Genomic DNA, 11,578 nt, shown 5'->3' on the forward strand with positions numbered 1-11,578 from the left:
AGTGTTATTTAAACCATTTTAAGAAACAAAAGTGATCTAATTCAAAATTAGAAGATAAAAATGGACAAAAAATTTAGAGAAACTAAAAACAAACTTAAAAAATTTTAGAAAAATCAAAAATATATTTTATCTTCTAAAACAGAATGAAATGTCTAACCAAATAAGTATAAAAAGAAGAAGAAAAATTACTAAAGAAACTAGTCTATAAAAGGTAAAAGTTGATGACAATTAAAAAATTAAAGACAACGGCTAAATAATAAAATTAGAGGGGGGAAATTGACAACACAAAAAATATCATAATGTTTTTCACAAAGTAAGGGGGTGCAGAGTAATTAACATGTAGGTTCACCAGTAGGCCCACCCCTATTTAGCCAAATGTTAGAACTTGCAGTTGTTTCTAAAGGTTTCAGTCTTTTAATCATTGCAGAGACTACACCCCGCTCCTTCTTCCTAAGAATTGTTCTTCAAGTGGATATGGGTCCACCCCTATTTAGCCAATTGTGAGAAATTTCAGTTGTTTTTAGTCTTCAGATAATTACAGAGACTACACCCATTTCTTCTTCCAAAGAATTATTCTTTCATCCCAAGAGAAACTCTCTTCCTACATACTTTTTATGCCTTGGAATAGTGTTTGCACAAAGACAATTGTACCCTACCCTACACTACATAATAGTAACATTGTATTAAAAGTTTGAATCAATTTTGAAGAAAGTTTGTTCAAGTTCTGTTAAGAAAATAAGTGTCAAAGTAGAAAATTTAATGTGAAAACCAGTATTATGAAGCAGTTTAGGATTGTGACTTCACATGTACTCCTTTTCCCCAATTCTAATTCTAATAAAATTCCTAAAAAATTCAATTGTTAACACCTCTTAAATTTGCAATTAATAATTGATCCAATTAAAAATGATGTTTTCCCTAATTTAATCCGAATTAATTCAAGGCAAATAATAAACTCAGAGAGAGATTGATTAAAATAGATTAATCCACTAGAAATTCATACAATAAATTTGATCATGTAAATTAAATGAATCCAAATTTATTCATACAATAAGTTTAATCATGTAAATTATATTAATTGGTGTTTTCTAGGAAGGTAACACTCACTTGATGGTTGACAGGGACAACAAATCCACAAACCTATTAAAGTGGAACTAACTTTTTTTCCTTTATTATTTAAATATCTAACTTTTAATAAATATTAATTTTTTTAAAACATATATACTATTTTTATACATAAAATTGGAATTAATTTTTAATTTAAATGATAATAACTTTAACCATTATCATAAAAACAACAAATACATAATTAGTTTTACACAATTTTATTTTAGTTATCAACTTAATCATTATAGTAATAATAACAAATATAATTAATTTTACATAATTTTATACTAACTAACTGTAATTATTATAATTATAACATATATAATTAATTTTTCACAATTTTACTTTAATAAACTTAAAAAAAAAAATTATGTACATGAGAAAAGCATCAAGAAATGGTGAGGCTCAGACCCCTTCATTCGTCCCTAAAATAAGAACCGTCACTTTGGAGGACAGTGCCGGTAGAAGAATCAAGCTAATGCTTTGGTCTCAGTTTTGCCACGTGGAAGCAGTGGCGGAGCCGGAGGGAATGGGGTGGTCTACGGTGGCCATGACCACACCAAGGTTTTTAGAATCTTTATATATTATGTGTATAATATAATTATCTCTTGGCCCCCTCCCTTTGCTATATGAGTTTTCTTTACTCTGTCATTTTTTCATCCTATACATGTTTTACTTTTTAGGTTTCTTTTTGTGGGTTTTTCCATTAAATAGAGTTTTCTCTTTTTTTGCGGGGGAGGGGATTTTCACATGAGAGTTTTCTTTACTTTATTCAAGGCTTTTGCATCCAGTATTTTCTATTTTATTCTATTGTCTAGTTATTAATTCATTAGCATTTGTATCCTGTATGTTTTTATTTCTTCTTCTTCTTTATCTTGTTTTGTAACTTTTGCATCCTGCATTTCTTTATTGGGAGTATTCAATATTTTTTTTGTCAAAATTGTAAATTTGGTCCTTTATTTTGTCTCCAATTTTAGATTTTGTCCCCCAATAAATTAATTTACAAATTTTGTCTACTTATTTATTAAAATCAAATAATATTAGTCTCCAGTAATATTGACTAACACATGTGAACGCCTTAAAACCTACTATAGTGAGCTTTTCTTAGGAAGACTCCACTTCAATTCTGATATGCCTCTTTTTATGTATTTTTTTTTCTCTAAAACAAATACTATTCATTCTTTCTCAAATATCATCGTTAATTTTAACCGTTTCAAGGGCAAAATGGTTATCCTTCCTCACCACAATTGGACTCCAGCGCCTCCCAATCCCATGTTGCTAACGGTCAACGTTCAATTGTAACTTAGAGAATCAACATTATGTGATTTTAATAAATACGAGGACAAAATTTGTGAATTAATTTATCGGAAGACAAAATCCGAAATTAAAGATAAAATGGGGGGATCAAATTTATAATTTTGTCTATTTTTTTATCATTTTTACTTATTAACTTATTAGTTATTAACTTTCTTTCGTAAATATTAATTAAAATATTATTGATATCGGTAGGATTAGGTTCCCACTTAAAATCCTACAGGTACTTGCTCTTTTTTGAAATTTTTGGGATAATATGTTTTAATTGTGATAAAATTTTATTTTCACTAAATTTAATTGAAATTTGTTGCATCGTATCAATTTCTATAAATTTTATATTCATATATTTCTTTTAAGTTGAAACGAGCCTAAGAAGGAAACTATTTTCATTTTTTTAAAAGAGGGAAAAAAAGATAACAAAGAAGAACATGTGTGTATAGCACAATTGAACACAAATTCTGGATCCGTCCCTACATGGAAGGAACAGAAGTGGAAAATCACTTCAACAATGGAAGGTCTGCCCTGATTTTGACTATAAAATATGTTAAAATAAATGTTTATAATTAGGAAAAATCAATAAATATCAATTCATCTTCTAGGCTTAAATCCAGAAATACATGAGACACACGTGGATTCATAAAGGGAAAACAAGCTTATGCTTCAGCTGAAGGGACCTAGTCGACTGAGGACTAGTGTGCACCAAGAATGTTAGATCAAGGATCTGCAGCAGCTCAATGGAGTTGTGGTAAAATTCAAAGCAATATATGATATAAAAAACAAAGGTAACATTCTTCTTAATGTTACAAACTCTAGGGTGAATTTTATGAGAGAAGCAAACAACTCACACTCTAGCTAAAGTATCAATGTTTAATGCTTGTAGTCAATCTTTGATTAGCAATGAATAATTTTAACTGTTGTTTCCTTCAAAAACAAAAAACAAAGGTGATAATATATTTTACCAATGTTGGAAAAGAATTGGATATGCTAAAGATGCACCGAACCAATTAAATGTACAAGAAAAATCGTAGATTAACATTAAGGTGAGCACTTAAAGATTAGATAATTTACAAATTTACGCCGCCATTTTTCATTAATAATTTTGTAGTTGTATTTCTAAATATTTTATGTAACTCATAAAAAGAAACTAACTATGCAAAAGGAGACATGATCATATACAATACTCATTTCATTAGCACCAGAATGTTATACATGACCTCATTGTTATTACAATACTCAATAATTAATTTTAGATATATATTAAAGTAGTTTTTTATTTATTTCATATCACGATTTTAATTTAATGGGTTATTCTATATTTATTGAAGAATTTTAGATACAATTTGCATTTATATTTTATTCAATTCCATGGTTACCAAATAACCAATTTTAAAATTAACGTTAATTTTAATTTAATCAACAGATATTTGTTTTTATATTTGATTTTATTGAACAATTACATTGTTACCAAATTTCAAATTATATATAGAGAGAGAAAGAGAGGAGTGATCAAATTACAACTTAAATAATTATTATATTATATTTATAATTTGATATTTAAAGTGATTTTTTATTGATATAATTTCTTTATAAAGATAAAGTTAATCTTTTTATAGCTTCTTTAAAAGTATTTATTTATTATAAATTTTAGTATTATAAAATAAACTTTGAACCTAACTTTTCTCTCAAGGCAAAATTTTCACTAAATTAATAGGAATAGAATAAGATAATCCAATCCTGTGAGTATACTGAATAACTGATTTTAATAAAATAAGATAATTATTCTATTATATTTTTATTTTATTCTAAATATCTCTTAAAAAAATTGTAAAACTTATCGGTGACTAAAATAGAAGTGATTTTGAATATCAATGGAAACTCTGTCCATTCAGAAAAAAGAAAAAAAAATCAAAGGAAATTGTTATCCCATAGTTATTTGTGTGATCCCATATCTATATATATATATATAGCCTCTTCTGTTCTTACATCAATAGTATTCACAAAAATGTCTTCTTCTTTTCACACAGGAGTTACTCCTGGAAACTCTGTCGTGGGTTCCGGTGAAGACTCGCATGCGATTCAGGTGTGTTTCCAAGTGGTGGTGCTCTCTCGTCTTCAATCCTACATTCGTTAAACTGCATCTTCAAAGGTCCTCGAAAAACACCCACATCCTAGTAACTTTCGAAGACCAAAACATCAGACAAAGACAAAGCATGCTCTATACAAGGACTACTCGAGAACCCATCATCCACTCTTGGTTCTCGCCTATTCAACCACAACAGCTATCTCTTGGATGTTTATAATGGATTGGTTTGCCTTTTAGAAACTTTCAAATTTGAAGAATTCTCGTTCACATTTTGGAACCCTGCCACAAGGTTCATGTCTGATGAAAGATGAAAGTGTCGAAAATATTTTAACTTGCTCGGCTTTTTCCAGTCAGCATGGATACGCTTGAGTCGGGTTTTGAATATCAATGGAAAACTGTTGTTAGTATCAATGATTTGGTAATATTTTCATACGATTTAAAGAAAGAGAAACACAAGTATTTGTCGACGCCAAACAGTCTCATTGAAGTCCCTTCTGACCAGCCTTCTCTTAAGGTTTTGAAGGGGTGTTGGCGTCTTTTTAACCATCGCAGGAAAACCCATTTTGTTGTTTGGCTAGTGAGGGAGCTTGGAGTTGATAATTCTTGGATTCAATTGTTGAAAGTAAGTCTTGACCATCTTCAAGATCTTGGCTATCCGCGCTTTCCAACCTAACCTATCATGTGATTCTGTGCATGTCTGAAAATGAAGATGTCATGTTTTGGCAAGCTGCACAATCCGCAGAGCTGACAATAAATTTATTATGTACATCAACGGCAAAATTGTCCTTTGGTCGAATGATTATATTCAAAGCTTGGTTGCGCCATATCAAAATTAAGTTATCCTTCATTTGCTTATTTGAATTATTGTTAAATGTAAGCGGTTCCAAAAAGTTTAATTGACCTTGATTTATGTTAATTGGTTATCATATTTCTTTATTATGTCATGACATCATATATGTTTGTGGATTGTGTTTCTCTTGGCCACTATCATTTGGGGTTCCAGTCCTTCCATGCTTCCACAAACGCTTAAATTCAATTTTACATCAAGAGGATACAAAAATAGGTAGAACAACCTAATTAAATCGGTTAAAGTCAGATCAACCTCAGGACCAAACGTATGATTATTTCACTTTTACTTTTAGGACTATTTCAATAGTTGTAATGGCCATATGATGCTCTAACACGCCCAATTACTGATTTCAAAAAAATGAGATGCGGGGTAAAGATAATGAGCAACTGGAGAAAGAATGTAGTTCATAGAGAATAGAAATCAAGGGGATAGATATCAGAGAGAATATGATACAGATTCTTTTTTTTTTTTGTCGCATGAAAAAAACTTAGGCTAGTAACTGCGATAGCATGACCAGAATCAAAATTACAAATAAATTGGACTCATTCCACTTCCACGATCTCATCCAAAGCATAGTTGTTTGTTGATACATTGGCATAGTTGACTTTGTTGAATCGAACCACAACAGGGTAGCGAGTGTTGGGGTCCTGCACAACAAACACAAACCACGATAAAACAGGAATTGACTTTGCATAATGCATGGGATGGTAGAAAATTGAGAGAGTATTATACTATTATTGCCTAAAAGTGAGTTTAGGGGCACTGACCTGATCAACAGCAACCACTGAACCAGTGCCTTTGTACCAGTAGGATTCCTTCCTAAGAATCTTCACCTGTTGATTGCAAAGAAAAATTAGAAACTAACCCTGTTGATAAACAGCTAGTTCAATACAAATTTCAACTTACAAACTATTTACTAACACAGTCTCAAATGAATGAAACAGACAAGTTTCATCACTGTCCTTTGTTCTTACACATTCTATAGAGAAATGCTAACAACAGACTTTCTAGCATATGATCTTGAATATATTCTTCTTTTATGCTGAAATTCATTAAAAATCATAAAAATTGTACAGGTCTCACTTATTATTCAATAAGTTTGACATAAGATTTTGTAATTTCTATTCATTTTTAACTAACAAGTAATAGAAAGAGTGTTAGAAGAAGTATGTTAGTATAACTCACTCCTCTATTCTGAATTCTCCCTCTTAAGCTTAAATTTGAACCAGAAATCAATAACGCAGCTACTTATACCCAGGACTCAAACTTCAGATCACTAGTCAAGCTAAAACAATTGTTTATAGTTTGAAAAAAAGTTTTAGTGTTTAGTTTGAGAAAATCCAATTTCACTATTTACTATATAAATCTTTGATGACACAAAAGAATAGGAAAATAAGAGGACATGTTTATAACTAGACATTTTCTCATACCAATTCTAATAGGGAGCTAGCCTAGTATATTCTCAGACAAGCAACAACTATTAAGGATCATGTTCATGGGATAAAAGTGAATTATTCTGCACAACATGAGCAACAACCACTTCTAAAAAGTTGAGTTTTGAAGTAACTCACCTTAGCACCTCTCTTGGGGCCAATAGGTGGTGGTTTTGGCTTTGCTTCAGCTTCAGCTGGAGGGGTGGTGGTTGCGGGTGCCGCCGCTGCAGGCTCGTCTGAAGCCCTCACAAGAAGCCTAGAAGCGTTGTTCTTTGTGTTGAACAAGACCACCCTTGAGTTTGTGGTGGAAGCTGCAACATTAAGAGACAGCACAAACCCAGATGCTGCTGAAGCCATGATGATTTCTTCCTCAAACTCTCTCTGTGTGTTGTGTTGTGTGTCTTAGGTTCTCTCTTGGGTGATCTTAAGCGTGGCAAAAGGACAAGAGCGTCACAAGCACTCAGAGGCTTTGAATAAAAAATGGGTTTAGTAGTTTGGCGAATTATCTGATCCCCATAAGTGTGCATCAATCGTGTCTACCACTAGGCTGATGCCACTTGTGAACCATATCCCATTCTATGGATAATGTTATTACAACTCATCCTTTCGTAAATCCCCGAGTCAACTCAGTTAGTCACTCGGCTAGGCAACCAAACTTGAAAAATTCGAAATGGGCCATTCAGACAGCAAAATTATATTCGGACACTCTTTAGTAATACAGTTCTTATTAATTATTTTCATTTTTCACACATCTCACCTTTTTTAAGTTGACTTACAAATCCGATTTTGATTCAAACATTTTACGTTAGATTTTTTTAGTGTTAGGATGAAGTCCAATCCAACTCATTCAAATTCATTTATGTACTGATTCTAATTTTTAAATTTGGTTCCATGAACTCGACCCATTTTTTTTATCTAAAAAAAATAAAATAATATATAACATTTGACACATTGGGTACCCAAAACCATTTACAAAAGAGAGAAATGTACATACATAAAAACACTGTCACCAAAGGTATTGGCAGCCTCCCCCCGCCCCCAATCGGATCATATCACCTAATGCACACCAAGATCAAGACTCAAGCATATGAGCCAATGATTTTCATAATGGCACAAACAAAAAAGTATTAAATCATAAGGCATTTATATATGCTACAACATGACTTTTTGCACCAATTGACCCTCTGTATTTTAGCCCAACCAACTCACTAACCGTAAATAAATGCCATGATCCTTGCATGCCAACACCGGTCATCAATTTAGCTTTCTTTCTCCCTAATCTTCTCTGATCACTGTAGCACTTTAAGGTATTGTTGAATGTTGAGTTGTCATTGTGAAAAAGTAAAAAACCTCTGCCTCCATCAGATTCTTCAGCCAGAACCAAACAAAAAATATGATATCTAGGATCAGTTTGCTCCTATGAAATTGTCTTTTCATACATTCCACGCCACCGAAGACCAAATCACCATCCTAACTTGTCCACCTCTTTTTTGAAGTCATGGATCCCTAGTGTTGCAAGAAATGTGAGGCTGTTGATCTTGGCTGCACAGCATACTCACCGAGGCATAAATAGCATTCTGACCATATAGATTGCATACAAGGGCAAAGAAAGAAAACATGATCAGCAGAATCGATGTCTACATTGCAGAATATACAATTAGGTTGGTCTACCAAACTATCCTTGTAAGGGAGCCGGTTTAGAACTAAGTGTCATACAAAACACCGCACTTTGGAAGGGACATTCAAACTCCGGATTTTGGAGAAAAGATCTTTTGTTAGACCTTCCTCACTTACATCAAAGAAAGTTCCGTATGTTGATTGGACAGAATAAAGGCCATTCAAATCACCATCCCAAATCCAAGAGTCTTGTCATTGGTCTAGGCTTATATACGGTAGTTTTCCAAACAACTCGGCCACTTTTTCCTCCTCCCATGCAAACAAAGCTCTCCTCCAAATCATGCTCCATCTCCATTGGCCATTTGTCCAAGAGCTCATACTATGTAAATTCGCATTTTGTCGGGATGATAAGTAGTAGAGCCTTGGGAATGTGGTGGCTAAGGGTGAATTTTTCAACCATATATCATGCCAAAACCGCACCTTTTCGCCACTCCCAAACTTCCACTTGCAATCAGACACAAATCAATTAGATGTCTCACTACCTTCACAAATAGAACATAAATCCTGCCACCAAATTGATGAAGTGTTTGATACACTACCATCCACCAAACCCTTTCACCCCCTCATACTTTGATTCTAGAATCTTTACCCATAAGGCATCGTGGTTGAAGAGATTCCATCTCCACCTGCCTGGTAAAGCCTCATTGAAATAGCTAAGGTTTTTGATCCCCACGCCTCCCTACTCTTTAGGTCTACACACCTTCCTCCAACTCACCCAATTTATCTTCCTCTCAATGCCATTGTCCCCCCCAAAGGAAATTTTTTTGTAGCTTCTCAATTGTTTTCACCACACTCAAAGGGCACTTGAAGAAGGACCTATAGACTAAAGGAAGAGTGGAGATTACTAGATTTATCAAGCACACCTGACCACCCATAGACAATGTTCTATGCTTCCAAGAGTTCAACATTGTTGCAACTTTGTCCACGATTGGCTTCCAAGTCTCTACCCTTCTAGGATTTTCCCAAATAGGAATACCGAGATACAAAAATGGTAGTTTGGTGATCTTACAATTCAAAATGGTAGCAAATCTCTCCAAAGAATCATCTTCAACCCTTGTAGCCCCTAAGTAGCTTTTGTGAAAATTCACTAAGTCCCAGTATAAGTTCAAAGTTTCTCAAGATGCTTTTAGTGGTGTAGACATTTGATAAGGTTGTCTCACCAAAAAAAAAGTGTCATCGGTGTATTGGAGAAGATTCACTTGAGTTTTGTCCTTTCCCACCAAGAAGTTAAAGAAGATGTTTTTCTCAATGGCTTGCCTCATCATACCGCACAGACCTTTGGCCACAATATTAAACAAAAAATGGTGTTAGGGGATCACCTTATCTAAGATCTCTTTGTGTTTGAATTCTATTGTTAGACTCTCGTTCACCAGCACCGAGATAGAATTAGATAATAAAACAAGATCTAATCCAACCCACATGCTTATCATTGAATCCCAATCTTCTAAACATGTAGAATGAGAATTCCCAATTTACACAATTATATGTTTTTTCACAATCAACTTTGAAAAACAAGCATTTTTTCTCTCTCTTTTAGCTTCCTGAATCATCTCATTAGCTACCAAGGCACTATGCAATAGGTATCTCTCCCCTAAAAAAAAACACTTTGTCTGTTATCCATCACCCCATTCATCTCTCTCTTTAATCTATTTGCTAAAAATTTTGCATGTATTTTGTGCATGCAACCCACCAAAGATATAGGTCAAAATTCACAGTGGTTTTGTGGTTCATCAACCTTTGGAACAAGAGTTATAAAAGAAGCATTAGTACCTCTAGGTAGTGTTTAATGACGATGGAACTTGACAATGAATCTCACAATGTCATCCTTCATGGTCCCCCAAAAAGTCTTCAAGAAATTGAAGTGGATACCGTCCAATTTGGAGCTTTTTTGGCTATCACAGCCCAAATGGCTTCCATGATTTCTTGATCCTCAAAATGATCAACAAGCATTTGACTTTCCTCCTTCGAGATGCAATTGAATGTTGCATCATCTAACTTTGGTCTAGGACAAAATATTTCATTGAACTTGACCCGTTGACATGTTGCTTAATCTCCTCCTCCTCCTCCTTCTAAGCTCTCGCCGCACATGAAATTGAAAAGTAATTGAATGATATACTAGGTGTATGTGCCCGCGCTAGTTGGATTTTCATGCGTTGAATATAATAGAATGTGAACCTAGAGTTCTACATTATGTATGATTGCTTGCTTCTATAGTTCTATTTCACTTTTATTTTGTAAATTATTTTAAAATTTAAAATAAATTAATTTTTTTAGCCGATGATTCAGTCCAAACCAACTAACTCATTTGTGAACATATTGGTTGGATTGTGTTTAAAAAAAATTACACAAAATCAACCCAACTCAACCAAATATATTAAATTTTGACAAAAATTAACTCAATCCTACCTTTGAACATCCATAATTTTTCATTCCAACTCGCTTTACACCTTCTATTATGTGACATATTACATCTATCACTAACCTCTACCTTTTCTTTCTTTTCTCTATCTCTCTCCTCCCTCTACCCAGTGTCAAACTTGGGGGTTGTTTTGATGTGCGAGTGCCCAAAACATATATTTGTACACATAAAAATCAAAATACAATTGAGAAAAGAGAACGAAGTAAGATTGACTCATAAAACATAAATTAAAATACAATTGAGCAACTCAGAGTGCTGAATTGAAATTCAGTCATTACAAAAAGAACAAAAACGAAAACAAGAACTTAACACAAGATGGAGCAAGAGAAAAATCCATGGAAGTACTCCGTTGAAGATCCACATTCATACCTAGAGCAAATCGCTTAAAAAGTTCCAAGAACTCAAGACTTGGACTCTCTCTCTCACCAAGAACACACGAAAATTATATTTTGGGAAAATTATATCCACATTTTTTACAGTCCTAATTTACATTTCTACTTCAATCTAGATTTTTACAGTCCTAATTTTTATACTCACATTTTGTTATCCCTTTGTTCTTTCTTGAGGGCATCACTCATCAAACGCATGAGGAGTGTTTCAATTTTATTTTTAGGTCAATTTCAATAGTTGTAATGGCCATAGATTGATGGCTCTAGCAACATGCCTAATAACTGAATTCAATAAAACAAGACGCGGGG

General features: G+C 33.2%; 1 protein-coding gene across 1 annotated transcript; it reads right to left on the bottom strand.

The window, feature by feature from the left end:
* Positions 1-5,730: 5,730 nt before the first annotated feature.
* On the bottom strand, positions 5,731-7,313 carry LOC114380772 (photosystem I reaction center subunit IV A, chloroplastic-like). Its single transcript, XM_028339815.1, has 3 exons — positions 6,923-7,313; positions 6,119-6,184; positions 5,731-5,998 (listed from the first exon to the last, which is right to left on the bottom strand). Exons 1-3 carry the CDS (start codon positions 7,139-7,141, stop codon positions 5,894-5,896), a joined length of 390 nt encoding a protein of 129 aa, XP_028195616.1. The 5' UTR covers positions 7,142-7,313; the 3' UTR covers positions 5,731-5,893.
* Positions 7,314-11,578: the final 4,265 nt, after the last annotated feature.

The sequence above is a fragment of the Glycine soja genome, chromosome 13 (genome assembly GCF_004193775.1).
Source record: "Glycine soja cultivar W05 chromosome 13, ASM419377v2, whole genome shotgun sequence".
Classification (NCBI taxonomy): domain Eukaryota; kingdom Viridiplantae; phylum Streptophyta; class Magnoliopsida; order Fabales; family Fabaceae; genus Glycine; species Glycine soja.

What these genes read in the sequence shown, in the direction of transcription:
- LOC114380772 (XM_028339815.1), bottom strand. Translation starts at nt 7,141, where the DNA reads ATGGCTTCAGCAGCATCTGGGTTTGTGCTGTCTCTTAATGTTGCAGCT. An exon ending in GCCCCAAGAGAGGTGCTAAG is followed by an intron (nt 6,185 to 6,922) that starts GTGAGTTACTTC and finishes TGCAATCAACAG; the next exon opens with GTGAAGATTCTTAGGAAGGA. An exon ending in CAGTGGTTGCTGTTGATCAG is followed by an intron (nt 5,999 to 6,118) that starts GTCAGTGCCCCT and finishes TTTGTTGTGCAG; the next exon opens with GACCCCAACACTCGCTACCC.